General features: G+C 37.7%; 1 protein-coding gene across 7 annotated transcripts in view; it reads right to left on the bottom strand.

Moving 5' to 3' along the window:
* MED12L (mediator complex subunit 12L) overlaps nt 1-27,866 on the bottom strand; it is a 337,656-nt gene that overhangs the window by 14,157 nt on the left and 295,633 nt on the right. For 4 of the 7 annotated variants that reach the window (XM_053599366.1, XM_053599368.1, XM_053599371.1 and 1 more), the window contains 6 exons: nt 24,088-24,320; nt 12,564-12,653; nt 10,057-10,286; nt 9,654-9,725; nt 8,285-8,441; nt 5,288-5,383 (listed from right to left, as the gene is read on the bottom strand). In XM_053599366.1, coding sequence (XP_053455341.1) covers nt 5,288-5,383; nt 8,285-8,441; nt 9,654-9,725; nt 10,057-10,286; nt 12,564-12,653; nt 24,088-24,320 — 878 coding nt within the window. The remainder of the gene's footprint in view (nt 1-5,287; nt 5,384-8,284; nt 8,442-9,653; nt 9,726-10,056; nt 10,287-12,563; nt 12,654-24,087; nt 24,321-27,866) is intronic. The other 3 variants (XM_053599369.1, XM_053599372.1, XM_053599370.1) reach the window with 2 other exon arrangements.

Genomic DNA, 27,866 nt, shown 5'->3' with positions numbered 1-27,866 from the left:
ACTACAGGTGCAACCAGCTGACCTGAGGTGGTACTAGGGTAGGATGGACCTAATCCAGTATGTTTCATGTCCCTACAGAAATATTAAATTTGGACCTGTGTGCGCACAGTGATAACTCCATGCGGAGGTGAAGGCAGAGCTTGGCGTGATGCTTCTGCAAGTCAAGGAATGCCAAAGATTGCCAGCAAGCCACCAAAAGCTAGGGGAGTGGTGTAGAACAGATTCTCCCTCATAGCCCCCAGAAGGAACTCCTCCTGCAGATACCCTGATCTTGGACTTTTGGCCTCCAGAACTGTGAGACAATAAATGTTTGTTGTTGAGGACACTCAGTTTGTATATTTTGTTACAACAGTACTAGCAAACTAATGCAACCTCTCTAGCGCTTCTATCAAAAGCCCAGGAACCGGCGTTACTCTCCTTGGGCTTTGCTGCCATTCCCCTGCTCCCTGGGAGTCTGAGTCCTCCAGAGGCAAGGAACATGCTTGGTACTTCAACGGTGTGCCTTCTAACATGTGGCAGGGTGCTGGTTTCCACCAGGCATACTAAGTAAGCACTTACTGAATTAACTGTGAATGTCTAGACTCCAGAGCAAGTTGGGAGGCAGTGGGGGTGGGGGGTGGGGGTGCTGGATAGCAGCTGTGCTACTGTTACCACTTCTGCTTTCAAACAGCATGAATCAGAACCCCAGATGAGGCAGAACTCTCCTCAACAGCCAAATTACTACCCTCTTTGCCCACAAAAGAAGAAACAAAGATAGGAGGATATTACATACTATCAAGAATCAGATCTGCTAGAGATGCTTATGATAAACACAAAGAAATATATTTATACATGTAGCATAGATAATACATCTTAATGGAACTGATATGGAAAAAGAACCAAAAGGTAAGAGGAAATACAACATTTTTCTTAATATTGCTATTGCTGTTCTAAAGATACAAAAAGAAAACTTTCCCCTATAATTCTATTTTCTTATATTGTGAGAACAAAAAAAAAAAGAAAAAGAAATGGAATACATATCAAAATATCTCTAGCACCACCATTTTTGAAATTGGAAACAGCCTAAAACATTTAACGATGTGTGACATGGTCAAGCAAACGATGACGGGGCAATCCAACAGGCTGACTTCACAGCCCTTTAAAATTACAAACATGTGGACCGTATTAATAATCTGAAAAGTGTGTGTACACAAGCATGTTAAAGAGAAGCACACTAAAAAAAGAATTACAATGAAAAGTTCCACTATTACTGACCATGCCCACAACTTCTAATTTTAAACCTAACACTCCAACTCTAAATATTTTAAATTTTCAAAATATTTTAAATTACTTAGCCCATCCTAATATATCTCTGCATATAAATACTTTCTTTGTACTAGCAATTGCTTCTCACAGTACAAAATAGTGATATATATATATATCATATAATATATCACTATCATATAATAGTGTATATTGTACCTCTCAAGGTAGGAGTTAAAGTCTTTAGCTTTAAAAAAAAAAAAAAGGCCATAAAAAGCCTACTGTGGATTTTACTATCCATTAAAACTGCTGTGAATGAAGGTTTTTGTTACTCTGGAATTACTTTCCCATGAATACACTTGGGGGGAAAAATCAGGTGCCATGTTCTGAGTGACCTGGGATGGTAGTATTTAAGCTAGTAAGTGAAATGCAATCTATTACATTAAAAAACTTCAATATTGAATAAATCTGATGCATATTCTTTCATTTCAATGAATTTATTAAATATTTATGAAATCTTTAAGATGAGCAGCCATATATTAAATTCCCTTATATTCTATGTGCCTTAATTCCAGTGGATCAGGTGGATAGACTCCTCTCAAATTTGCATAAACTGACCCCTGCTTAAAACTATAATTAAGAAATTTAAAGACAATTTCTACTCCAGTACCAGAAAGACAGTTTTGTAATGAAACCAATTATTTATAAAAAAGCAACTATTACATTTCAGGCACTTGATCTTGATATCCATTTAAGTTTATATAGCACAACTCTCTAGGAATAAAACTAATTTCATACCTTTAATAACTATTTTTTATATTTCCTATGTATTACATTATAAACCATATAAAATAATGTCCAGTAACAGATGGATGAAAGGCCAAAGAGAAAGAGTAATGGGAAAGATCTTGTTAATGTTTGCTTAATTGTAGGAATCTAATCCACGATTTTTGTTGAATTAATAACTATTTTATAAGGATATATGGACAGAAATGAAAGCCAACCCTTCTGAAAGGTAAAACTTAAAACACAGTCTTAGATGGCAGATATACGTCTATATGATTAAGTACGCAGATTTTGACAGCAAAAAAAGTATAAATATAAATTGCAATATATAGACTAGAGAGATTTTTATTTATGAGCCATGTAGCATGCATATTTCATATAAGGTTATTTATTTATCTAAATCAAAAATTAAAAAACCTAAAAATATACGATTCCATACTGTCATATATCCGATAGTAATTGAAGTAAAGTTCAAAGTATGCTTTTTTGTTAAAGTAGGTATTATGCATCTATTTGACAATTAGCAATGACTAGCTAAACATGTTATAATTCTCAAATTATTAGGTTCCATTATTTACTTAGAGTAGTTAAGTGACCACTTAGGAATTTGTATTAAGCCTCTGAATTTACACAGAAGTTATTTTCCACCAATTTATTGTTAACATGAGCATTGTAATATGAGAAGTCTTTGAGTTAGGAAAAAAAAAAAAAAAGGATCAAGGATTTGCAACATCAGCATCAATTAACCAAACACTCAACATAGTACGTATGTTATTTGTTTGATTTCTGTCAAAATATTACCAGAGTGTTTTGCTGTAGACAGAAGAAAAAAAGTGAGGTTAACTTTGAACTTTTGAACTGCCTAGTGAATATTTTCCTAAAATTCACTGGAAAGTGAATAACTAAATTGCCAAACTTTATCTAACTGATGCCATGTGTAACGATAAAATACTGGGTACACGTGGAGAAAGAATCTTCAATAAAAGTTGCATGTTTTAAAATCAGAGTCGAATGTTAAAATGAGAAATATTAAAATTTAAAGCATAACTTGGAGACAGATAAATGTGGAAGAAGGGAAAGCTCTTCCTTAAAATAGAATACCAACTACTAAATGTAGAAAAATAACAGAAAATCATCATTTTTCCATTTTCATAGTAAAACAGATTCAGGCAAAAATAATTTCATAGGTGCCAAAGTTAAAATTTGATAAATAACAAAGACAGACTGTACCAAACTATTACCAAAATTCGTTAATTGCTAAGGGAAAAATCAATCATATACCACCTACACAAAGAGATAAAAGTAGTATCCTCAGTAGTGTACATCCGGGTGTGATCCACTGCAAAGGACACCACAGCACCTCTCTGATGCTCTTGCCAAAAATGCATAATCAGAATCTAGTCATAATTAATCAAAGCAGATGAATCAAACAGAGCAGGATAAAATAAATATCTGATACACTTTAAAACCGCTAATGCCACGAAAACAATAAAAGCAAACTTTGGAATTCATCCAGATTAAAAGGGAGTAACAAGACACATGAAAGCTAAATGCGATGTGTGATGATACTGAACCAGGGGAGGAAAAACAAACACACACACACACACACACACACTACAAACTATAAAGGACACGTGTGGTGCAACTGGCATGATTTGCAAAAGATTTATATAGTAGTGCATACATTTTAAATTTCCTGATTTTAATAATTATACTCAGTTTTTGTAAGAGAATACCCTTCTTGGAAAAAACAAATTGAAATATTTAGGAATAAAGCAGCATACATTTGTTATTTACTCGTATGTATGGGTCAGGAAAGGAAGGGGGGAGGGTAGTGCACGTGTGTGTGTGTGTGTGTGTGTGTAGATAGAACAGTAAGGCAAATGCAGCAAAATGTTACTAATTAGCCAGTCTGGGTAAAGGGTTTATGACAATTCTTCATATTATTTTGCAACTTGGGATATCAGTCAGCAGGATCCATTCAAAGGAGTCCCTTCTACAACATTCATAAACAGCCAATTCCTACTAATAACACATAAGAAATACGCAGTCAATGAATGTTTACATACTGCTTCTATTTTAAAAATGATCTCTGAAGTGGACTGCAATAAATGTCACAGGCATATGCAAAAATATCAGAACTAGAAAAATTAAACCCGTGATAAGGAAGAATTAACTTAAAAAAAAAAAAAAATAGAGATCAAACTGCCCAAGCAGAGGCTTGTTAAATGTACTAGGGATGCCCTATTCCAGCTGACTGTGCTTTCATCACTCCTATGTGGGCCTGGTCCTTTAACCATCTAACTCTACTCTGGCCCTTCCTAAGATACTATCACTCTGCCGTGGTGTTCCTCCTGTACTACAAGTTGTGAAACCATCCATCTTTCAAGTCCTACAGTGAAGACAGTCTACCCCAGTGTTTCCCAAAGTGTGAGTTATGTCCAGTAAGCTGGGTCATCTCAGGTCGGACTCATCTGCACAACCCCTATCACTTAGTTACATGGAGATTCTCGTCTCAATTCTTTTTGTATTTATTTCCAAAAATCTTTACAACACATAGCAAGTGATGTGATTGGTGATGGTAGTGGTAAAAATAATTCCTTTAAAAATATATTTATTTAAGTAAATATAAAATGAATGCAATTTAAAGAAAAATTCATTAAAAAGCAGGAATATGGGAAAACAAAGACTGTTGTGAATCACTGAGGCTTAGAAAACTTTGATGTTATGCCTGAGACATTTCCACATTTGATTTATAAAGCTAGAGAAGTGAACTATATGAGTTACATGAAAATTCTTGTAGCAAATGCTAAATGGGTGAAAACAGTTCCTTTCACATCAGTGGAGATAATATTTTAGAAAGCACTTCCATGGTTTTTGAGATTAATAAAAAAGTACAGTAAGATAATCTTCTACATAAACACAGTAAATCAACATTTTCATTTTAACATTGTTTAGGAAATAAAAACTTGATGCCTCAAAAAAGTATCAAATGCCTATAAAAATCTTAGTCTGTGGAACAGATTAGAAAAATTAAAGAGGAAAAAATGGTATAACCTATGAACCCCGAATATTTCTTTGTACCTTCGTGTGAAAACAAATGTACCAAGTGTAAGAGAAACGAAACCGACAAAGTCTAGGGAAAGCTGCTCTGGTAGGGCCATTTCAATTCATTACCATCATGATGGACGTGAAGAAGAGTGCAATCTGTCTTAAAAGAAGAAACTCACATGCCTGGTTCCAAAACAACAGGACTTACCAAAGGCTGCTGGGGCTGCATTGCTTGGAGACCAAGGGCCTGACTCTGGGGCTGTGAGGACTGCTGGGGCTGGGGAGGCTGCTGGGGCTGCTGCATCTGGAAGGGGAAAAAAAGGATCGTACACTTAAAAGGAAGAGGGTAACATCATTTCTGAATCTCATTCCCCCACATACCTTTTATCTAATTATTCCATTCCAGCAAAAATAATATACACCTGCCTCCTTGCCAAAGCTCATTCATCTTTCAAGGGCAAGACCTAAATCTGCTGTGTCTGCCTTCCTGGATCATCCCAACCCAGAGGATCTCCCCCTGGCCACCGTTCTCTGTTTATACCACTTTGCTCTGCCGTGGGCCATGCTTTGTGTACACAGCCGTCTCTCCTTTCATACCATTCTGCGTGTTGTATTCCGTCTTACACTACCGCCTTAGACAGGGCTTTTCAGTGGTTACCTTCTCATTGCCTATGACATCTGGAAGAATTCCTGTACACTACATTTTTTTTTTTTAAAGGAAGATGTAGACTAGCCACCATCAGAAGTTTTGGCATAAATTACCAGCATAAAAACAGGAGTCATGTCAGAGACAGGAATGGCGCAAAGATACAGCTCTTAGAAAATGCTTCCAAGTCAGAGAAGAAAAACAGACTAGATATCTACCAGGCGGGATGTAAAGGAGAGGAAAACATTAATAGTAGTTTGGTCTCCATAACCTTTAATGTTTGCTTTACCCAAACAACTTCATCCTGATGGTGACAGCCTAGAAACCTTTGCATTTTTCTAACTTGGTTTGCTTACTATCCCCCAATTTATCTGTCTTCTTCGGACCAAAGTAATAACTAGCTATTGCCACATGGCATTTCTTGCTAAGTGACAATGCTCAAAGATATGGAATACTAGCAGAGGTCTGGGCAGGGTCACTCTTAACATAAAAGATGCAAGTTGTACCAAAACACCACGATTACAACATGTAGCCAACTTGCCATTTGGCTCTCCGGGAACTCTGCCGAGAAAAATTAACCCAACTGCATAGTTAACTTTTTCCTTTATGGAGGTAGCCAATCACCAAATAAAGGAATAAGTGTAATCCTGACGGAGAAGCAAATCATTTTTCTTTATCTCTAGGGAATGAGTCAGTGATGAAAACATTACCAGAAGGACAGATTATGCTAATTGGGACAAAAAGTACATACTATCCCCTCAGAAAAGGTTTTCCATATTTATAGCCTTGAAAAACAGCCAATGTAAGATAGGAAATCTGTAAACAAACAAGGTAGTAACTTTGTTCAGTGATTTAGAAATGAGAAAAAATTTTTAAAAAGAGTAAAATGTGTCCTAAAAGATTCTGAAAGGTATACTTGGAATTTGGGGAATAAAATGATTTGAGAAAGTATCGCTGTGAATATTAATAATCATATTAATGGTGATATGTATATATTAACAGCAACACTGTCTTTACATATTTAAGAGAAAGGTACTACAATTATTTCAATGACCAAATTGAGGATGAGGTTTTTCTCATCTTGGAAATAACATCTACACAACGATTAGGACTGGCGAGCTATCGGCCCCACTCCTCCAAACCAGTTATCTACCATATGCTATCAATTTTGTGATGCGTTTTTTAAAAAAAAAACATTTTAACAAGTCAAAAACTGGGTGCAAACTAATGAGCTCATGATTAATGGCATCTTATAATTGTGACACCCAGTTCTATACATGATTTGTGTTGGCTTCTACCTGTCTACCCCGAGGCACTACCAACCAGAATTTTGAAGTCTGAATTCAGACCTCACACCTGTGGGTTCAAATTCTTAGGGGAGGTTTCTTTTTCCTCCCTTCCAGCTAGTGTCAAGGTTAGGACATGTAGGTTCCTCCTCTGTCCCTTTCTCCACGATGGGTTTATTTCTTCTTGACCTCACACCAAGCGTATAGCTCTGGCGCACTCCAGCTCTATCAAACTCCCCATTTTTGGTAGGGTTATTTTTCTTAGCAGTACATAAAATATAAGTGTGTCTCAAGTTGGATTGCTAAGATTAGAATCCATCCTAGAGTCTCATTAGGAAACCTCCAAACCAGTAACACTGGATCAGCCTGTTAGTAAGACAAACGACACAGGTGAACATAATGACGGATGTGTTGTTTTTTTTTTTTTTTTTTTTGTAGAGACAGAGTCTCACTGTACTGCCCTCAGTAGAGTGCCGTGGCGTCACACGGCTCACAGCAACCTCTAACTCTTGGGCTTTTGCAATTCTCTTGCCTCAGCCTCCCGAGCAGCTGGGACTACAGGCGCCCGCCACAAAGCCCGGCTATTTTTTTGTTGCAGTTTGGCCAGGGCTGGGTTTGAACCCGCCACCCTCAGCATATGGGGCCGGCACCCTACTCACTGAGCCACAGGCACCACCATGACCGATGTTTTTAAAAAAGGAAGTTAGAAACAACAATATGTCAAAGGGGGGAACCCTTTATGTAGGAGACAAATATTTTCATCAGTAAGTGAATGACAGCTCCCTGAAATCTAATGGAGACCACATTAAACATCTCTTTGAAATAGCCCAAGGCCCTCCAATTGCATCTTAGTCAGTCCAGAAGTGTTACAGAAACTTTTTTGGATCACAGAAGTCTCTAGGAATCTTAATGAAACCTTTGGATAAACCAATTTTTCCCAACATGAATGAAACGCTGCATTCGAATTGCATGGCCCCGAGTTAAACAGAGTTTGGGTAAGCCGAGGCACACCACTAAAATAAAGATATTTATTTCCCCCATAAAACATTTATGAAATGGGAAGGACACTGTAATATGTCCTGGCAGGTACACAGCAAAAGTAAAACGCTTACAAATCAGAACTAACTTGTACCAGTTTAGCTCCTAGTGTCAAATACACAGGACTTCTCGGAACTTGGCAATTAATGTCTAAAGTGTTGTTCGTGGCTTAGACTGGTGCAAATTTGCACTATCTGAAGGATGACAGCATTGCATTCATCTTCCTGCCTCATACCTGGAGGAGTCTTTGCTGCTGTCGAACTTGCGGCTGTCTGGGCCTCATTGGGTCCTGAGGCAGGGGCACAGAGGGAAGGTTTGGATGGGCAGGAGTCAACACAGCATCAATTCCCCCTCCTACCAGAGGGCTCTGCTGTAGAGCCTGATGGTTCAGTCTGGCAAAGAATAATGCAACAAGTTTTCATCCCCAAGCATAATATCACATTTTAGATCAGTACCACTAGCACATTACACATATTCACAAAGAAACAATCAGTGCTCAATACTCCCTGATGCAATTCAAATAAAGGCCAATGGTTAAAATAACAGATATGAGCACTTGAAAAAGGACGGCAAGCACATTATTGGTAAAATGGTAAAAAAAAAAAAAATCATGTATAAATTGCTTTAAAAACATTGAATAGCTTCTACTAATAAATGACATTAATTGAGCATTTGCTTTGGAGCAAGTGCTGTATTCTTTAAAGGTCTGAAATATGTTATTTTATTTACTTCCCACAAGAGCTTTTTGAGGTCAGTAGTAGTATTCTCACTTTAAAAATGAGAAAAGAGAACTAGAGAAAAAACTCACAAAGGTTACTTAGATAGCAAATATGGTTCAGGCAGGATTTGAACCCAGAACTTTCAGGCTCTGAAGTTCAAGTTACTGTATTATAAAAATAGTAAATACAATGCATGTTTGCCAAATTAATTCACTTTTCCAATGTGCTACTGTCAACTTTGCCAACTTTCCAGAGAGTAATTATTTGGAGTTGATGTGTCCCCACTGGTGGTCACACACAGGGACTCTGCTGCTATCCACTACAGTATAAATTTACAGGCTACCTAATGAGGCAGGACTGTCCCTGAGGACTTCTATGATGACTGCCATGTTTTCTGCCTGCACTGCCCAGTGACACAGCTACTCACCATAACCACCAGGACGAGGTACATAATTTTTTCAGGTCTCCGTACTGAACAAAAATGCAGGTTTCTCTAATTAAAAATTAGTAAGAATTTCCATAGGGAACCTACCGAGCATTAAACTAAGCACAGGTCCTTTTAAATTCCAAGGCCCTTCTAAACACACTGCTCTGTGTGACTGCCCAGGTCCCACACCCTCAAAGCTGGCTCTGCTGGCCACACATGGCTACTAAACACTTGAAATGGGACTATGTGACGAAGGAGCTAAATTCTTAATTTAATTTTAATGAGTCTAAATTTAACTAGCCATATGTGGTTGGCAGCTCCTATAATGGACAGTGCAATTAAACCCTATGTCTAAGGGTTCTAATTAAAACAAGAACTGAAGAGTCTATCGTTATCTTCTTTTGCCAACCATCCCTGGGGAAGAAAGGGTAGATTCTAAGTTATGATGAACCTCTTACCTACAAAATGCACGATCAGCACTGCAATCATAAATGTGATGGCTCTGATCAACCAATTCGAGTAAGGCATTGCTGGCAATAATCAACAAGAATTTTCACTCTTAGAAAAACAAAACAAAGCAACCAAAAAAGAACATTGGAGCTAACATAGTTCTCTCATCTAAAAATACTATACCCATGCCATGAAAAGACGTGAGCAAAACTGTAGGAGCCTTCAATGAAATAGACAAGATGGGTTGTTCCTTATTTTGAACTTCTACCTGAACGTCCTGAGAATAACAGGACAAGGGATGCAAATATGCAAGTCCATAAAGAGAAGATAAATACGTGACCCTAGAACAAGCAGAACAAACCCGAGAATGTGAGCTTTACTGTTACCCGCCATTATTTCTACGTGCATCACCTCTGAGGGCCAGCCAAGGGCTGAAGGTATGGGGAGGCCTGCTGCTGAACGTAGCCACTCGGCTGCTGCTGAATCTGTCTGAGCCTCTCCATTAGCGCAGGGTTGGAATGTGTGGCTGAGTAGGCCCTGGAGTTGTAGCTGGGAGACAGGACCACACCGCCAGCCTGCTGCTGCGGTGTCTGCTGCAAAGGCATCTGGGTTCCGTACATTGTATAGCCCTGGGGCATGGTCTGCAGGAAGGCAAAAAGGGAAAAGTCAGAGTTATGATAAACCACCCAGCTTTCCTATCGCTAAGACATATGGGGCAAAAACAAATCCATAAGAACCTCCCAGAAATTCACTGTTTTCAAAGGCTACCAGAAGTCAAAATTTGAGGAGGATTACTTTGCAGGCAGAGAGTCTAGCCAGAGAAGCCACAGTATGAACTGGCTGTATACTGATTTCTTATTTTGTAATGAATCTTCATTTGGCTGAACTGGCTTTTAAGATCAGCTGCTTATTTTGCAAAAAAAGAGCATGTTTCTATGTAGAAATAATCAGGGAAGCATCCACACCTTCAAGGGGTGGATGACACTGATGTTCCATAGATCCCAAGTATCATGGACATTATTCCCAGAATTAGTTACAAAGGCTACCGATGCTCAATCCACATTAAAATAATGGGGTATGTTTTCCAAATATGAGACTTTATCTTTGGGTCTGACGAACACATGCCTTAGTAATGAATCAGTTGTAAAAAGAAAACTAACCAAACCCCCCACCAAAAAAACAAACAAACAAAAAAAAAAACCCAAAACATCCAATAGCTTAACCAGGAAGGGGGAAGTCTGTGACTGTTCAATACACTCTAGGCTGGTCTGGCCAGAGCCTGTTTCAGCACCCTAACTACAATGTCAATACTTAATTTTCCTTTTCAATATTTTTTTTGAGACAGAGTCTTATTTTTTCGCCCTCAGTAGAGTCCTGTGGCATCATAGCTCACAGTAACCTCAACCTCTTAGGCTCAAGCGATTCTCTTGCCTCAGCTACCCAAGTAGCTGGGATTACACGTGTCCTCCACACCACCAGCTATTTTTTTAGAGATAGGGTCTCTTACTCAGGCTGGTCTCGAACTTCTAAATGCAAGCAACCCACCTGCCTCCTCAGAATACTAGGATGACAGGCATGAGCCACCACACCCACCCGGCCCCCTCTTTTCAGTACTGATACCAAAGTATCTATTTCTCTAAACCCTGAGAAAAACCGAGGTCCTGCTAGATCCCTGGAACAGTGTATAGACTACAGAACAGAATACTGATTAAAGTAGGAGAACACTGCTCTTAAAATCTTCAAAGCACCACATTTTGAAATAGTTTGATGCCTCTGACTTGGAAGACAGAAATGTAAGACAAATTTCAAGCAGGCAGCTGCATGGGCTCAGGGGAAAGGGCTCAGTGCCTATGTAGGCCAACCCTGGCTCCCTTTCAGATATGGGCAGAGAATGACTTGCCAGCCCCAACTAGCAATCCTGCCAATACCCCTGGGTTCCTGACTAAGAGTATGTGAATGCAAAAATAACAAAGTTATTAGGAAAACAGCTCAAAATTTACATTATGTTAAGGCAAATGCACCATGTGCTGAGCATCTACCGTGGGTTCCATGGGTTGTCCTACGCCCTCAAGCCCAAGCCCTTCATCTTTATCTCACACAGAGAAGGAAGATGAAGCTCAGAGTATCACAGTGTCACAAAGCTAGTGAGTTCCCAGGAATTGTGCCAAGGTCTGATTCCAAGGCCCCTTATCTTCTTATTCTACCATAATTCCTCATCAAAACTATCTTTAAATAGGACAATTTTAATCATAAACTATATTCTTATACATTATAATATAAAAGAAGTAACTCTGGAGTTATTAAGCATTTCAGTAACTATCATCACATAATACAAAGGTTTGAATTTATGTTTTTATAATGATTCAAGATTTTCTTTAAATGTTTTATGTGTCTTAATCAATCCAGAGATCTATTCAATTATCACTGAAAATACTTTTTTAAAAAAAGAAGTTAACATTATCTTTATTATGGTTAACATTATGTCCATTCATTAGTTAGGTAAGATGGGACAGAGCTTTATTTGATTAAAAAAAAAAAAAAAATTTTTTTTTTTTTGAGACAGAGTCTCACTATGTCATCCTCAGTAGATGCCATGGCATCACAGCTCAAAGCAACCTCCAACTCTCGGGTTAAGCGATTCTCTTGCCTCAGCCTCCTAAGTAGCTGGGATTACAGGCACCCGCCACGACGCCAGGCTGTTTTTGTTGTTGTCGTTGTTTAGCAGGCCTGGGCTCGATTCGAACCCACCAGCCCTGTGCATGTGGCTGGTGCCCTAACCACTGAGCTATGAGTGCTGAGGCCAATTCATGCTCTTAAAAAATGTCAATTATAATCTTTATGTAGTAGAAGTATAATAACCAAGTTGTAGACCCTATAGGGAATTCATATTCTATTTACTTAGAAGCAAATGTGGGTACCTGTGCTGGCTGCAGCCCGGGATACTGAGGCAGCTGCGGGGAGGGCCGTGTTTGTGCAGCAAAGAGAGCGGCCTGGTCCCCTGGCTGGCCCTGCAAAACAAAGCCAAGGCAAACTTCTCATCATAACGGCAAAGGCTTGACTGGAGCTTTTGGTCAATAACAAGTAACCCGCAACTTCAAATCTCACTACACAAAGATGAAACTCACAGATTTTCAAACGGCAACAAATACTTCCTCACCAATTTCCCATGTGTGTGTAGACTGCTGAACTTACTTCTTCCAAAGTCTACAGAAGTTCCCGATCATAATGCAGACACAAAGGCCAGCCTAGGAATAGTGTGAGGGGACAAATGCCGCCCTCGAGCGTGAGTCTGAGTGTGAACCTGGACCCACAGGGCTGCACCACCCGCTGCCCATAAAGGGAAGAGAATATGTGCCATTTATCAACAGCATATAAAACTTCCATGACTTTTTAATGAGCTTTCTTCACAGTGACCTAAAGCTTGCTTGTTTAGTCAGGTATTCATGAGATAAACTTGGTGTTTTCTATGACTCTAGAAATCAATTAGAATATAGTCAATAAAAATGTGTAAGGGAATAGCAAATGTAATTCTAACCAAATACAACAGAGAATAAAACCAATTAACATCTACTCACCAGTCTTAAAACATGTCTTGTCCGTAGGAAAATAATAAATTCATTCATAAGTGCAACTATATACGTACTTTATGCTTTGGTGACAAATGTTATTTCATGGACACTTGCAGTAATAATTATAGAAACAGGCCCAGCTTCCTACCATCCCTGTTTATTTTCAGGACTTACCAAACATAAAAAGTGAGGTTTATTATAGGATTATTTTACTATTATCTTCTAAACAGAGATCCTCATTTTAAAAAGTATTAATTTATAGGTACATAAAACTATTTTAATGTGCTTTGTAAGTAGTGTAGCTATTTCCAGCGGGAAGGAACAAATATTTCACTTAAGGAGAACAACAAATATTAAGACTTATTCCCGTTTTCTCACAAAAAGTCTATAGGACAGGAACATCATTCCCATGCTCTTCAGGTGGGAAAAGCCAGGCTCAAAGAGCTTAAGTTAACTCAGCAAGTGTAGCCAGTAGGACCTGGCAGAGCCATGACCTAAACACCATGAGTCTCACTCTAAAGCCCACGGCTCTTTCTGTTATAATGAGATGTCTCCATATGTGACACTCAGGGTTAAAATCTGTAAATACTCATTTGGTACTTATTCATTAAGGACACATAACCTCTTAAAATCACACTAGTAAGAAACCAAAAGGTGAATCTCTGAGTGCATTAACACTTGTTAGAGATGCCGAAACTATATGTATGCAATAGATGGTTAAGTCTTTTCTCTGATCCCCACATAAAATCACCTGGGGCCATTTATGAAACTTCAGCTTCTCCTAAGGTGACTACCCATACACAGATGGACAAAATACAAATTTCGGAGTGTACCTATGATATTTGTACATAAGAGCTTCAATAATAATTTAACTTTACAGACCAGGGTACCGTGAAAATATCCGTGGCCCTTAGCTCATTATCTGTTAAATACAACTATATCTCCATTTGCTTGGATGTAATAAAAATAGTCCAAGCTCCCTCTATGAGAATCTAACTATGGAACAGCATGGCTACCGAGAGGCTGAAACTATTCTCCCCCAAAGTATACAAATGGTTCTTGATTCTCCAAACACTAGACCAAAGAATCATTAAATCAACCAGATTTTCCAATACCACTCCTTAGCATTAGTCTCATGCAAGCTCCCTGAAACATGGTTGTGCCTCTTTATGGGGACTAATATATGTGTACTAACATTTTACAGAATAAAGGAATACTAAAACGTGTGTTTGTGTGTATAGTTTTATATACATAAAATACTTATTCTAATCCATTTATAGGTGGGTTAGAATCATGGGATCAATTCATAATTTCCAGGCCGTCTTTCGATTTGAGGGAGACAGGCTATGCTCTGTATGTGACAATTACATACAGACATGTAAAAGAGATCTTTTCTCACTCTCTGCTATTTTTTCAATTATTGAAGAACTTTATGACATGCACTGTGACTTACATGGGGTAGGCAAAACTAGAAGGTACGTATCTGAGTTACAAATACATTAGTTGATATGATAGAGATTTAAGAAATATGAATTAAAACTATGCTACATTTTTTAAAAGCTGCAAAAATAATAGTCAGAAAAAGATGCTATAATTTTAAAAGAAGCAGGTATAAAGAAATCAAAATACAGTTTTGACACTCTGTGGTTGAAATGGTTGAAATTCATGTCAACCATTTATATTCAAAGGTGAACTATTTATTACTATGTGAACATATTACAATTCTCCCCAGATCTTCTCAATGTATTACTTAAGTATAATGGGAAATAATTCAGATATGCAATATTCTCCCTGATAAAGTCGGAAACACCCAAGTTAGCTAGCACTCCCCAAGTTCTCTGAGTGTAGCTTTGTCACCATAGTGTCCTGAAAAGAAAATGCACTCATCTCTCCCGCCAGACTGACACGGATTCCTACTTTTCTTCATTTTTCCCAGAATATCAGAAACATATTTCTTTCAATTTGTAGAAGAAAGAATAAATCCAAAAAGTTCTTTAGTCATCGGAAATATTTCACAAAATGCTAAGTAAGGACGCAATCTGGGAATACTTGAGGAAACTAAAGACTGAGAATTAGTAATAAAAAAAAATTGATGTTGGTGAGCTTTGGTTTGGCTGCATAAAACCAAGAACAGGCCATATACAAAATACATCATCCAAGCTGGGACACACCAGGACAGCAAGGCCAAGTTAGACCTTGACTTGTACATCAGGACATATGGCCACTTTAGTTGTCATTTTCAGAAAACTTTTCAAGCTTTATTTTTATTCAGTTCCTAGCACAATGTCTGGCACATAGTAAGTGCTTAGTAAATATCTGTTGAGAAACACAAATTTAATTTACTTTACCTGTTCACCAAGAGAACCAGAGCTAAATTGGGATTTATGTTTCAGCGTAAGTTACATTACCAGGTGCTTTCCAATTGCCTCGTACTCTTTAGCACCATATTAAGTTTTGAAAACTCAAATTTAATTTAATGTTTAGCATCTATCACTCTAATGATTTCTTCTTTCTATTGGGACTGCTATCTGGAGAGTAACTCAATTTCTCTCTTTATTTAGTCTACTTAACTGAAACGATCGGAGGCAAATTAACTTCGTATTTTTATGCACGAAAAGGACTGTCTAGGAAGATGGGTTTTGATGGTGTATTTGCATCTAGCGATGTGTCACGTGACTTTAAGCACATTACTAGGGGAGAAAGGAAGACATGTGTGCACCTGCTAGAGCTTCCATGGCTCAGATACCTGCCGTGTGTATGTGAAGGGAATGACCTTCTAGTAATTACATAAGCCCATCTCTACTTTGCTGCCTGAAGTAAATTCCTGTTAATAATCTGCTTACTTTGTTGTTATGTACTTTGCTTTGGGCTTGCCTCTACAAACAAAGTATAAATATAATATTAAATAAATGTAATTGATTTAGTAACTTATTTATTTATTCTTTAGTAAATTTCTAAAATTTCCACTTTCTAAAATCTTTTAAAGAAGCTATGCTGTTCAAAATACACCTGTCTTCCTAGACTTTATAAGAATTCTTTCTCACTGCTGTATTTTTAGTTAGACAGAAGTATCTGAGGATTAAAGAAATGTTTACATAGTCTGAAATTAATGCATCTGATAAGTTTAAAATTTTTGATAAATCATCCTCAAACACGATTTTCATTCTTTTGGATCTTGTATGTTTCTCCAAGATCTCTTTCTAGAGGAATACTAGTTATACCTCCAATTAGCAGTCTGTAGGGATTAGAATCAGTAGCAATTCAGAATCAGGAGATTCCAACCATTCAATTTACTAGTAATGATTCTTTTCAAATCCTTATTTAGTAACTTTTCAATAGATTTTAAGGGTTACAAGTAGGGAGAAAAACCAGTAGGTAATTTTTTATGAGTCATCTAGCAGAAAAGAGGTTTTTTTTTCATTATTATTAAATCATAGCTGTGTACATTAATGCAGTCATTGGGCACCATACACTAGTTTTGACATATTTTCATCACAATGGTTAACATAGCCTTCCTGGCATTTTCTTAGTTATTGTGTTAAGACAATTATATTTTACACTTACTAAGTTTCACATGTACCCTTGTAAGATGCACCGCAGGTGTAATCCCACCAATCACCCTCCCTCCACCCATCCTACCTCCTCCCCTTCCCTCGCTTTCCCTCTTCCCCATATTCTTAGGCTATAATTGGGTTATAGCTTTCATATAAAAGCTATAAATTAGTTTCATAGTAGGGCTGAATACATTGGATACTTTTTCCTCCATTCTTGAGCATCTGAAAAAATGCTCATCATCCTTAACCATCAGAGAAATGCCAATCAAAACTACTTTGAGATTAGCAGAAAGAGTTTTATTTATGACTCCCAGTATGGAAGTTACCGACTAAAGGTGCCCAAGCAGTTATGGCCATTGTATCACGTTCTTCGTCTATTTTGAATACAGACAATAAACACAGATACAATACTATAATTATAGGAGGAGGTCCCTACTGACTCATTATATTTAATACTTTTATAATGCTTTCCCTTTAAATATAACTTGTTTAGAACCAATTACAGTAAGGTTAACTCCTAGAATATGCTAATTTATTCTAAAATAAACACTTCTCATAAAATAATGAACATTTCATATGATAATGAACCTTTACAACATTAACATGCCTATAAGTGATGAATATAACAATTGGTTGAAAACATATTCATTAATTTCCTAAAAATATGAGAGATATTTTACAAAATAAGATAGCAAAGATCTTTAATCTTTCTGGATTAATCTGAATTGCTACAGAAATCATGCAATCTCCCTCTGACTTTAAATACTTGTGAACAAAATATTTGTGTACAAAAAATACCCTTAAAAAAAGTGAAGTCAATAATTGATGCACCTTGTTTTGTATGTGAGTTACATTATCATCTGAATAAATGCTCTATAGGAACATAAGCAGTCTCCAAAAATATTTTTAAACTTGATAAATTTAATTTAAGCTTTTCAATAAAATCCTCACCTGCTTTCTCTATACTATAAAGGGCCAAGAAAAAAACGAATCTTTTCCAAAATGTTTCCAACTGTACTTTGCTAAATTTATGGAGAAATTGTCCATAAAAAGAACTTAAACCTAAATATTTTCCAAGTCTGAAGATGCAGTTAAGGATATTTTCACCAGTGTATAGATAATGTTACCCATTAAATTGGCAGTGAAACAAATTGACTTACATTCACATCTGAGATGTGTGCTCTTTTTTTTTATTCTAATGCTTCTTAGGTTTATATTGTGGGCTGGCTAACTGATACAGAAACCTATAAGTAATTTAATGCAAAACATGCATTCTTAGCTAGCCCAGGCAAAGCAGCAGAGGTGAAATCTCATGACAGGCATGCACAAGGTCTATGCTCCAAAAAAAACCAAAAAATCTTCTCCACACAGGAAAGAAAACAAGATGATGCGTTCTGTTGAGAATTTGCAAATATCCAGTGAGTGGGATGTGATGAGAGGGTGTTTCATAACCAGCTTTCATTATCTTACGTTGGCCTGTGAATCAGCATGCCATGCGTTCTGCTAATGATAGACATTGCCACGGAGAGAAGCAAGAACTCGGTAATAGATGGGTTCAAAAGTGGGGCTGAGATGAAGGTGCACAAACTGGTCTCTGCAACCGAGCCCAGGCCATGAACATCTATTAGTTTCTAGACCACACGTATGTGATGAAAATCATGAGGCGGCCAATGGGGGGAACTTTCAGAAATAAATTCCGTTAAGTCGGACATGGTCAATGCATAATGCATTCATGATTCTGTGTTAGAGTCTCAAACGTAAACCAAGTGAGTTAACAGTGAAATGTGGACTGAAGTTACTACAGGCTAGAGAAGAAAAACCTGCTTCTCATTTTGATGTTCAAAGGGCAATGCTATAAAAGCGTCTAAAAACAATGAAAGAAAGAAAAAGGAATGACAGCAGGGGTGTTACCATCATGTTGTCAAAGTCTTCCAGAAGGGAGACAGCAGGGTTACAGAAGTCCTACAGAAAGGGGACAGCGAGAAGACGGCAGACAAGACAGATGAGAATTTTTAGCCTAATGATGTGGGCAACCAAAATACACAGGAAATATTTCATTTTAAAACAATGTTTCAGAGAGTCGAGACCTGAAAACCCAGACCTTACAGCCGGGGTTTCATTAATTCATGTGATCTCACTACAGACTGGGACACTGGTGAAGAAATACGGCAATATTCACAGAACAGAACTACACGATCTCGGGATTAAATGGCGACATAAAAGAAGGAGGGGAGAAAATGGACACAAATACTTTCTGCAACTAAAGGACGATGGAACCCCCCGGGGTCAGCGAAAGGGGACGGAGTCCTTCCCAACCTAGAGCCAGTGGGAGAGCTCAGGACATCCAGGTCACATTTCACAGGTAAGACATGAAGTGAAGGCGGCAGCAGTTCAGATACTGTTGTGGGACATAATTAGATAGCTCTGTCCCCAGCAAATGCCCCGTGAAAACAGAGCTTCAGACTAAGCACACACACAATCGACTACAGCAGACAAGTATTATAGTGCCACCACTGTTTACACACCAACAGGGAAACGGATTTGGAAAGAGGCAACGGAATGCTGGAGGAAATTTTTCAGTGGAATGATTCTTTCTTATCATTTTTATAATTGATTCCAAGGGAGGTATTAACTGAGGTGTCAAAAATTTCCCTCAGCTCACTGAGTTCTTGAGATAGAGGTAAATAGAAGATTTTCAGCACTAATAGAGAAAGTAGCTCCTTATGCTATAAACTAGAGAGGATAGGAGGGATTCCTCTAGCAAATAATATCTACAGGGTATCCCAAAGGCCACCCCAAAGTTGCCGTACACAGGAAAAATGGGAAATTGTAGCTAACTGTACCTTTATAATTTTACAAAGAGGAGGCCAACACATAGAGAATATTTTGTGAATATTTTGTAAAATTTTGTAATTAATATTTTGTACGTAAAGGTACATTTAGCTAATAATTTCCTATGTTTCCCAATGTACAGGGATGTTGGGGGAAACCTTTGGGACATGCTGTATTTTTTCCATTTTAGAAATAAGTACATAATTCATTGCATCTGTACATTGCTTGTTAGATCCAACACCCACCCTTGTATCTCACACACACACACATATATATGACGTATGTTCATATAAATTACATCCTCTGAATATAAATGCATTAAAGATAATTATCAATACTCAAGGCTTGTTTCAATACGACTCTTTGACTACCCTAAATAAATAAGAATATAATTTGAAACATTCGTTATTTAAATGATCAGGAAGTTTACTAAAAGGAAAACCTGATAAAAGATGCCCAAACTCACAGCTAATCAGGAACATTCAAATTAAAATGTTGAAATACAACACCATCTTACCAGCTCTGCCTGAGAAAAATAAGGTCTGACAACACCAAGGGTTGGTGAGATCAAAGAAGAAAGGAAAATGCTCATTTATTATTTTAAGAAGAATTATACCACTTTGGAAGTCAAATCCGCTTTTCCACTTTCAGATAAAACCCTAAAACTTTACACATGTGCAAAAGAAATATACAATAGCTTACTGTGCCACTGTTAACAGTAAAAATTAGAAATAAATGACCATCAACAGAAGGATGAATAAATAATACACTAATATTCATAACGGAATAGTATTTAATAGGACAAATGAAAACCACCACGTGGAACAAACTGGATATCATTTGAAAATCAGTCACAAAAAAGTTATAACACCTGTGAGGCCATTCGCAGAAAGTTTCAAATCTACAAAGTAATACTTTAGAATGTATATGGCAGAACATTATTATTTATTAAAGCTTGATGGCAAGGGGTCATTTTATTATTTTCTACTCTTGTCTATATGTTTAAAACGTACCACTGAGGAGTAAGTGGGAGGGAGAAAGAAAATAAACAGAGATTCCAAGGTGATATACAACAGCCCTAGGGAAAGGGATCAATCACCAAAGAAAGGGTAGTTAGTTGCTCCACTTAAATGGGCGGCTTTAATCCAAGGGGCATGTTTTCAGGAAGTCACAGACTGATTTTTGCCAAGAAGTGAAGCTGCCCACTCTGCAAGTCAGCCATCCTTCCTTCCTTAAGTTGCCTCATCCCTTCACGTGGACGCACGGATCCCTGCTCCAGGGCTGATGGCCCGATCGCCTAACAAGTTACCACCTGTACCAGCTACAACCGGGCACATTTCTGTCCTCTTCAGAAATCTTCCTCTTTTCTGTCATGCAAAATCCTTATGATTCATTATCTGTACCCTTTAACCAATTGTGTTTTTTCCTAAATTTGTCTCATTCAATTGAAGGTAAACATGTCTTTTCTCTACCTTTCTTTGGACTTGTAAACTGGCATTGATGATAAACAAAGAATGGACAAAATGAGTTTGAACACTGAAAGAGAGGATTCAGTGTAAAGCAACACCATAAACCAAGGCATATGATAAAGTTTGGTTCCTGGTTGAAACCGAAGGTTCCTTCAGAAAATCCCCTTCCTAAGTGACTGATATGGTGGGTGGTGGGGAAGGAAGTTCCTGTTGCCAGAAGAGAAGTAAGGGCTATACAACTGGAAAAACAACTCAAGCAGCATTTCACATTATTATAACAATGCTTTATATTTTGTGATAGTTCTAATGCACTGTGTGGAAAATAAAAGTGATACTTTTAACAATGAAATTGGAATGCTCATCTCTGGATTTTGTTTCATAGAATTTATACAGTAAAAACATACCACTGGGTGGTGCCTGTGGCTCAGTGAGTAGGGCGCCGGCCCCATATACTGAGAGTAGCAGGTTTGAACCTGGCCCCAGCCAAACTGCAACAACAAAAAAAATAGCCAGGTGTTGTGGTGGGGCACCTGTAGTCCCAGCTACTCGGGAGGCTGAGGCAAGAGAATCGCCTAAGCCCAAGGTCTGGAGGTTGCTGTGAGGTGTGATGCTACAGCACTCTACCAAGTGAGACTCTGTCTCTTAAAAACGAACAAAAAAAAAAACCACACCACCCGAAGAAACCAAAATGACTATTGAGAAAGCTAACTAGCATTCCTTTTTTAGTCTCAGTTCTACTAGTGGCCAGTGAATAAGTGATTATTAAACCAATCCCATTGAGACAATTAAGGTAATTATGCAGGTAAAGCATGTGACATGCTTAAATAACAACCGCAAATAACACTAATGAAACAGTAAGTATGGCAGCTAACATGTTCTGAGCACTTACTATAAGCCAGCCACTGTTCTAAGGGCTGCTACACATATTAAACCATTAACTTCACAACCACGATCTAAAGTCAGGGTGGTGTTGCATTAACACCATGTATGGATGAGAACGAGGCACAGAGGGGACACTGAATAATAAATGGGAAATGGGTAACTTTTTATAGCACTTCCCCCTTAATCGGTGGGTTCACTTCCCACAGTTTCAGTTACCAGTGGTCAACTGCAGTCCAAAAATAGCTGAAGTATAGCACAATAAGAAATTTCAAGACAGGGACCACATTCACACAACTTTCGTTACAGTACATTGCTATCATTGTCCTCTTTTGTTATTATTGTTAACCTCTCGCTGTGCCTGATTTAATTTATAAATTAAACATTACCATAGGTACCTATCTATGGGGGGAAAACACGGTACATGTAGGATTCAGCACCACACATGGTTTCAAATGGGGGTCCTGGAATGTACACCCCGAGGGTAATGGAGGACAGGTATACTTTCCTGGATGAAGACTGCAATTAAGAAGGAAGAAAACAGGCTTCCTTGTCAAAACATCTTTCTGCGTGTTCATGCATGCTAAAACTATAGGAAAATATACTCCATTATAATATTCATTACATTAAATAATCTGACTAAAAACACTGAATATCCACACTACTTAGCACCTGTTTTCTAGACAGTAAAACAATGTCTTAACATTTCCTGAAAAAATATAAAACAGCCCATAACAGAAAATTCCATGACTAACTAAAGCATATATATAATCTCTGCAGTGGAACCAGAGGGTTATTTTATCATGAAAGGCATTCTAGTTTTCATTGCGTATCACCTAAGGCTAGATGGTTTCTAGATATGAGATGTAAGAAAGGGGACTCGTGAAGGTCTTAGATCTACGTAGAAGTCAGCAATTTATCTCTCCCCAGCGGTACCAGGGTTTTCATAAAAACCACATGAGTGGTCAGTGCAAGTGTTGGTTTCTGGGAGGGTTCAAAGGAAGAGCTATGTGACGAGTATGAGGATGAAAATCAGATTGCTCTTGTCTGTCTTATAATTTAGGCAGAAAAGACCTGATTTGTAAGAATGAATGACTAAGCTCCCCATCTGTACCCACCAAAATCTTAAGGAGCCCAAGTGTACAAATGTCATTAAGTTATACAATAGAGATATGCCTAAACAGTTTCCAAAAGATAAAGGGTATTTTCAAAAGTATTTAAATTTCTTGCTATTTGAAAATTGTGTGGGTTTTCTTAAACCAGGACACACTTGTAGATTACCTAACCCTCAGCATTGTTCGAGGACCTAATGTTTAAAGTGCTTAGAAATGTTCTGGCATATAGTAAGTGCTCTACTAGTGTTAGCTATTAGTATTACCAAGATAGTGCATGTCCATTTTAGAAAAGTTGGAAAATACGAAAAGAATAGATAGAAGCTGAAAAAAGAAATGCCCATCTTACCTCCCTCATTATTTTAATGCATTTGTATAAATTCATAGGTTTTATGACTCGATACTGTTTTTGTACAACTTTCACCTGCGTTGTGAACATAATCATCAACTTCTAAAAGAAAGACTGGGTTATAGGGAATAAAAATAGAAATATGAATCAAGAATTAGATGCATCCAGATACTGAATGTTGTTTGTAATTTATACATCGTCTGTAATAGATCTTACTAAACACACACTAAAAACAAAGAGGGCACTCTTGGGGAAAACCTAGGAAACTTCAGGACTTTAGAGATATAATTCAAAGAAACAAATCTAAAAATAACTCACGGAAGTAGAGCTAAAAGGAGTATGGAATATGGTAGGAATGATAAAAGGGAATAAGCTTTCAGAGAAGGTGACCCGAAGAATAACAGGTCTCTTCTTCTAATTGACCAAGAAGCTGTTGGCTCTTCTTTTTGTTTTGAAGAGTATTTTTAATAAACCTAAGACCTTTTCAATTCTCATCTGATCAATGAGAACAGTAAGAAATGGAGAAGTATCTATAAATCTGTGTAGGAGAGCTCCACGTGCACTCACACCGGCCTATGGGTCCAGGCACACAGGAAGAACACGCCACATACCCAGACCCATCCCTGGCTACAGGAGGTAATGAAATGCAGAGGTCTCCATGGCTGGGTCTGGACAAACCTGCTGGAAAGGCCGAGTCTGGGCTTGCCTGAGAAGCCGCTGCTGCTGTTGCTGCTGCTGCTGCTGCTGCTGCTGCTGCAGAAGCTTCATCTGTATCAGCTGCTGCTGGGACGTGATGGCGTGCAGGGGGGGCGGCTGCATCACGGCGCCCGAGCGGCGCTGCAGCATATTGGACAGAGCTTGCTTGGTGTTGGTTGGGACAAAGGAGCCTGTGGGGTCCAATCTGGAGCCACCTACAAAAGCAACCAGAAGGAAGGGCTTCCTCAGTATATTACTGGAATGCTTCTTCCTTATTTTATCAAAACATAGAAATTGTACCTTCTAAGTCTCACTTCATTAGCAAAATGAAAAATAATGTACTGTCCCATCCACTGTAAATGAAAAAGGTTAAGACTTGCATAATTTCCAAAAGATGAGGAGGGTGATATAGGAATGGATTATAATATTTTACCATGACTTCATGGAGGTCACACTTTAATCGATAAACTGAAATGCCCGAAACACAGAGTTTGGGTATAATTTCAGAATTATGTGCGTTTTAACTTATGCAAAGCCCTCAGGAAATTCTTACTTGTATCAAACACTGCCTTTGTGGTGTATTTTGCCAGATGTCCTAAGCCAGGCATAGAAACTGTTTTGTGATGTTAAACAAATCTGAAGCTCACGTTATTTAAGCTTCTTTACCAGAGCAAACGAAAATGACTAGTTTTGCAGTAAGCATGAAAATACTTTAAACTCTTAACATACTTGGAAACTCCAAATATCATGATTTTAATACAAAACATCTTTTTTTGAAGGGTAAAAATCAAAGTAAAAGTAATTATATTGATACTATGGGGGAAATTCTTAACATATTTCTATAATTTGTCAATGTGCCTTTAATGAGTTAGGAAAAAAATGTTTTCAGCTTTTGCTGGCTTAATAGTAAATGCCAGTCTTTCATTCACCAGTCTTTGATGTATTTAAAGGAAAAACCTTTACATAAATACCTCACAAAAACTGTTTTATCTTTTTCTCAAAGGCAAGTTGTATGGTAGAAGCAAACATCCTAAAGTTGTTCACTCAAAAACCCTTCATTCTCTTAAAAACTTAGTACCTCCATTAGCGATGGGATTTATGAAGTCACCCAATGGCATTTGAAGAACATTTGGAAAAAAATAAAAACTCAATCTGAGTCATATGTGAGAGAGTACCTACTACTGAAGCAAGAATTAAAACTATATTAATACCTACTAGAAACTTTAATAGATTCATTTATAAAAAAGGAAATATTTTTTTAGGTGTGACATTAAGATTTTTATTTATTTATTTTTTTTTATTGTTGGGGATTCATTGAGGGTACAATAAGCCAGGTTACACTGATTGCATTTCTTAGGTAACATCCCTCTTGCAATCGTGTCTTGCCCCCAAAAGGCGTGGCACACACCAAGGCCCCACCCACCTCCCTCCCTCCCTCTTTCTGTTTCCGCCCCCATAACCATAATTGTCATTAATTGTCTTATCAAAATTGAGTACATAGGATTCATGCTTCTCCATTCTTGTGATGCTTTACTAAGAATAATGTCTTCCACTTCCATCCAGGGTAATACAAAGGATGTAAAGTCTCCATTTTTTTTAATAGCTGAATAGTATTCCATGGTATACATATACCACAGTTTAATCCATTCCTGGGTTGGTGGGCATTTAGGCTGTTTCCACATTTTGGCAATTGTAAATTGAGCTGCAGTAAACAGTCTAGTACAAGTGTCCTTATGATAAAAGGATTTCTTTCCTTCTGGGTAGATGCCCAGTAATGGGATTGCAGGATCAAATGGGAGGTCTAGCTTGAGTGCTTTGAGGTTTCTCCATACTTCCTTCCAGAAAGGTTGTACTAGTTTGCAGTCCCACCAGCAGTGTAAAAGTGTTCCCTTCCCTATCCTCCACTTTTAACAAAATTTCCTAACTCTTCTTCTATAATCTTGTAGAAGATTATAAAAAAAATAAAATAATTAAAAAAATATTTCTTGTAGGCTCTATCAGAAAAAAAATAGAAAAAAAAAGAAATTATGAATGCATCTGAAGCCCTCTGTATATTCCTACTTGATTACTTTCCTCACCTCCTACCAAATGCTATTCTGAATTTGATGTTTAATGTTCCCACATATTTCCTTATAATGTTACCATACTGGTGTGTATACATGAGAGAAGTATCGGTAAGGTATATATGCGTTTGTGATGGCCGGGATTGCTTGGTGTTTAAACTGTATACGAGCAGAATCATGCTGTACATATTCTTCCACAACTTTGTAAAATTCACTTTAATGAAAATCTGTTCATTCAATCACATAATTAATTTCTTCAAATTTTTTTTCTTACATGTCATCTAATACCTAACTAAAGTTCCTCAACTTATAAATGCCTTTTAATAGTATTCTAAGAGGGAAGGGTATTTTATAAAGTTGTTAGCCTTTAATTCATAAACAGTCTGTGTTTCAATATCTGTGAGGAATCTTCAATATCTATAAAGTTTTAAATGGCTAAAAATTCACAAGAACCTTGCAATCCTAGAGAGAAAGTTAAAAAAAAAGAGGACAATTCTGTTATTTTCCACCTCTGTTGGGCTAGTCCAGCTTGCTCTTTAGTCTACACTCGTCCATTCAACCTATTTGTAAGAGCCGGCTATACGCCAGATGCTGCCGTGAGTTCTGGAGATAACGCTGTGGACATAAAAAATATGTCCCCACAGAGTTTACATTCTGGGGCAGGACGATCATAAGGTAATAGGACAGTAAATTATATGCCGAGTGCTGACACTATGGGGAAGCAGAACAAAGGGGGGGGGAAACGGGTGCGGAGAAGGGGTGTGGCTTATAATTTAAAAACAGCGCTCTGAAATTGCAGGAAGTCTACTGGAGAGAAAACATACACCCTACTGGTCCAGAAATTTCGGACATATTCTTACATTCTTCAGAACAAGGAAAAAGATGCTGCTACACAGACTGGCAGGAAATCTTGAAAATCCAGTAATGGCTTAGTTGAGAATGAAACTTGTTACCTCTGTAGCATTAGAGATCTGTGTGAGTCTGTCCTAGCATGAGAATCAGTTTACATGTTTGGTTTCTTTCTCTAGTAGCGGCAATCAAACACTTATAGAACATGAGCAGCTATCTATAGCTCATACGTAAAACATCTATGCAATAATGTGTTACTTTGTGAAGAAAATAAGGTTTTATACTAAATGTGTAACCCTTAACTTTTGTCACTGAAGATTTTCCTGATTGTACTACAAGTGCTCAGATCGTCTCTCCCATGTAGTTTTACTCAGAAGATAAATGGAACTTTGACAATAATTGCCCTCTCTCAAGAACGGTTGAGAGAAACGAAGAATATCCTATAAAAACAAACAAAAAACCCCCAACAACAACAAAAAATAAACCAGAGCTATCCAGTGGAGGGCTTACTGGGAAGGGCATATCTGAAGCAGGCAGTGAACCAGACGGGTGTCTGAGGGAGACCCCTGCAGGCCAAGGGACCAGTGCGAGCAATGCCCGGAGGCAGGAATATGTTAAGATCGTTTACTGAACATGTCTGTGGTGTCAGGATATCTTCTATGGGCCATATATTTTTTTAAATTTACTTTAAATTTTATGTGTGTGTGTGTGTGTGTGTGTGTATAATATAAACTTTACTTCACCCTTTGAGAATTAATAAGCATCTTATCCATTTTGTTCACTGCAATATCCCAGCACCCAAAACAGGGTCCAATATAAGTTCAACACATTTTGTTGAATGAATAACTG

This window comes from Nycticebus coucang, chromosome 8 (genome assembly GCF_027406575.1).
Source record: "Nycticebus coucang isolate mNycCou1 chromosome 8, mNycCou1.pri, whole genome shotgun sequence".
Classification (NCBI taxonomy): Eukaryota; Metazoa; Chordata; class Mammalia; order Primates; family Lorisidae; genus Nycticebus; species Nycticebus coucang.
The sequence above is the reverse complement of the archived record's forward strand: the minus strand, read 5'-3'. Positions and strand labels throughout refer to the sequence as shown.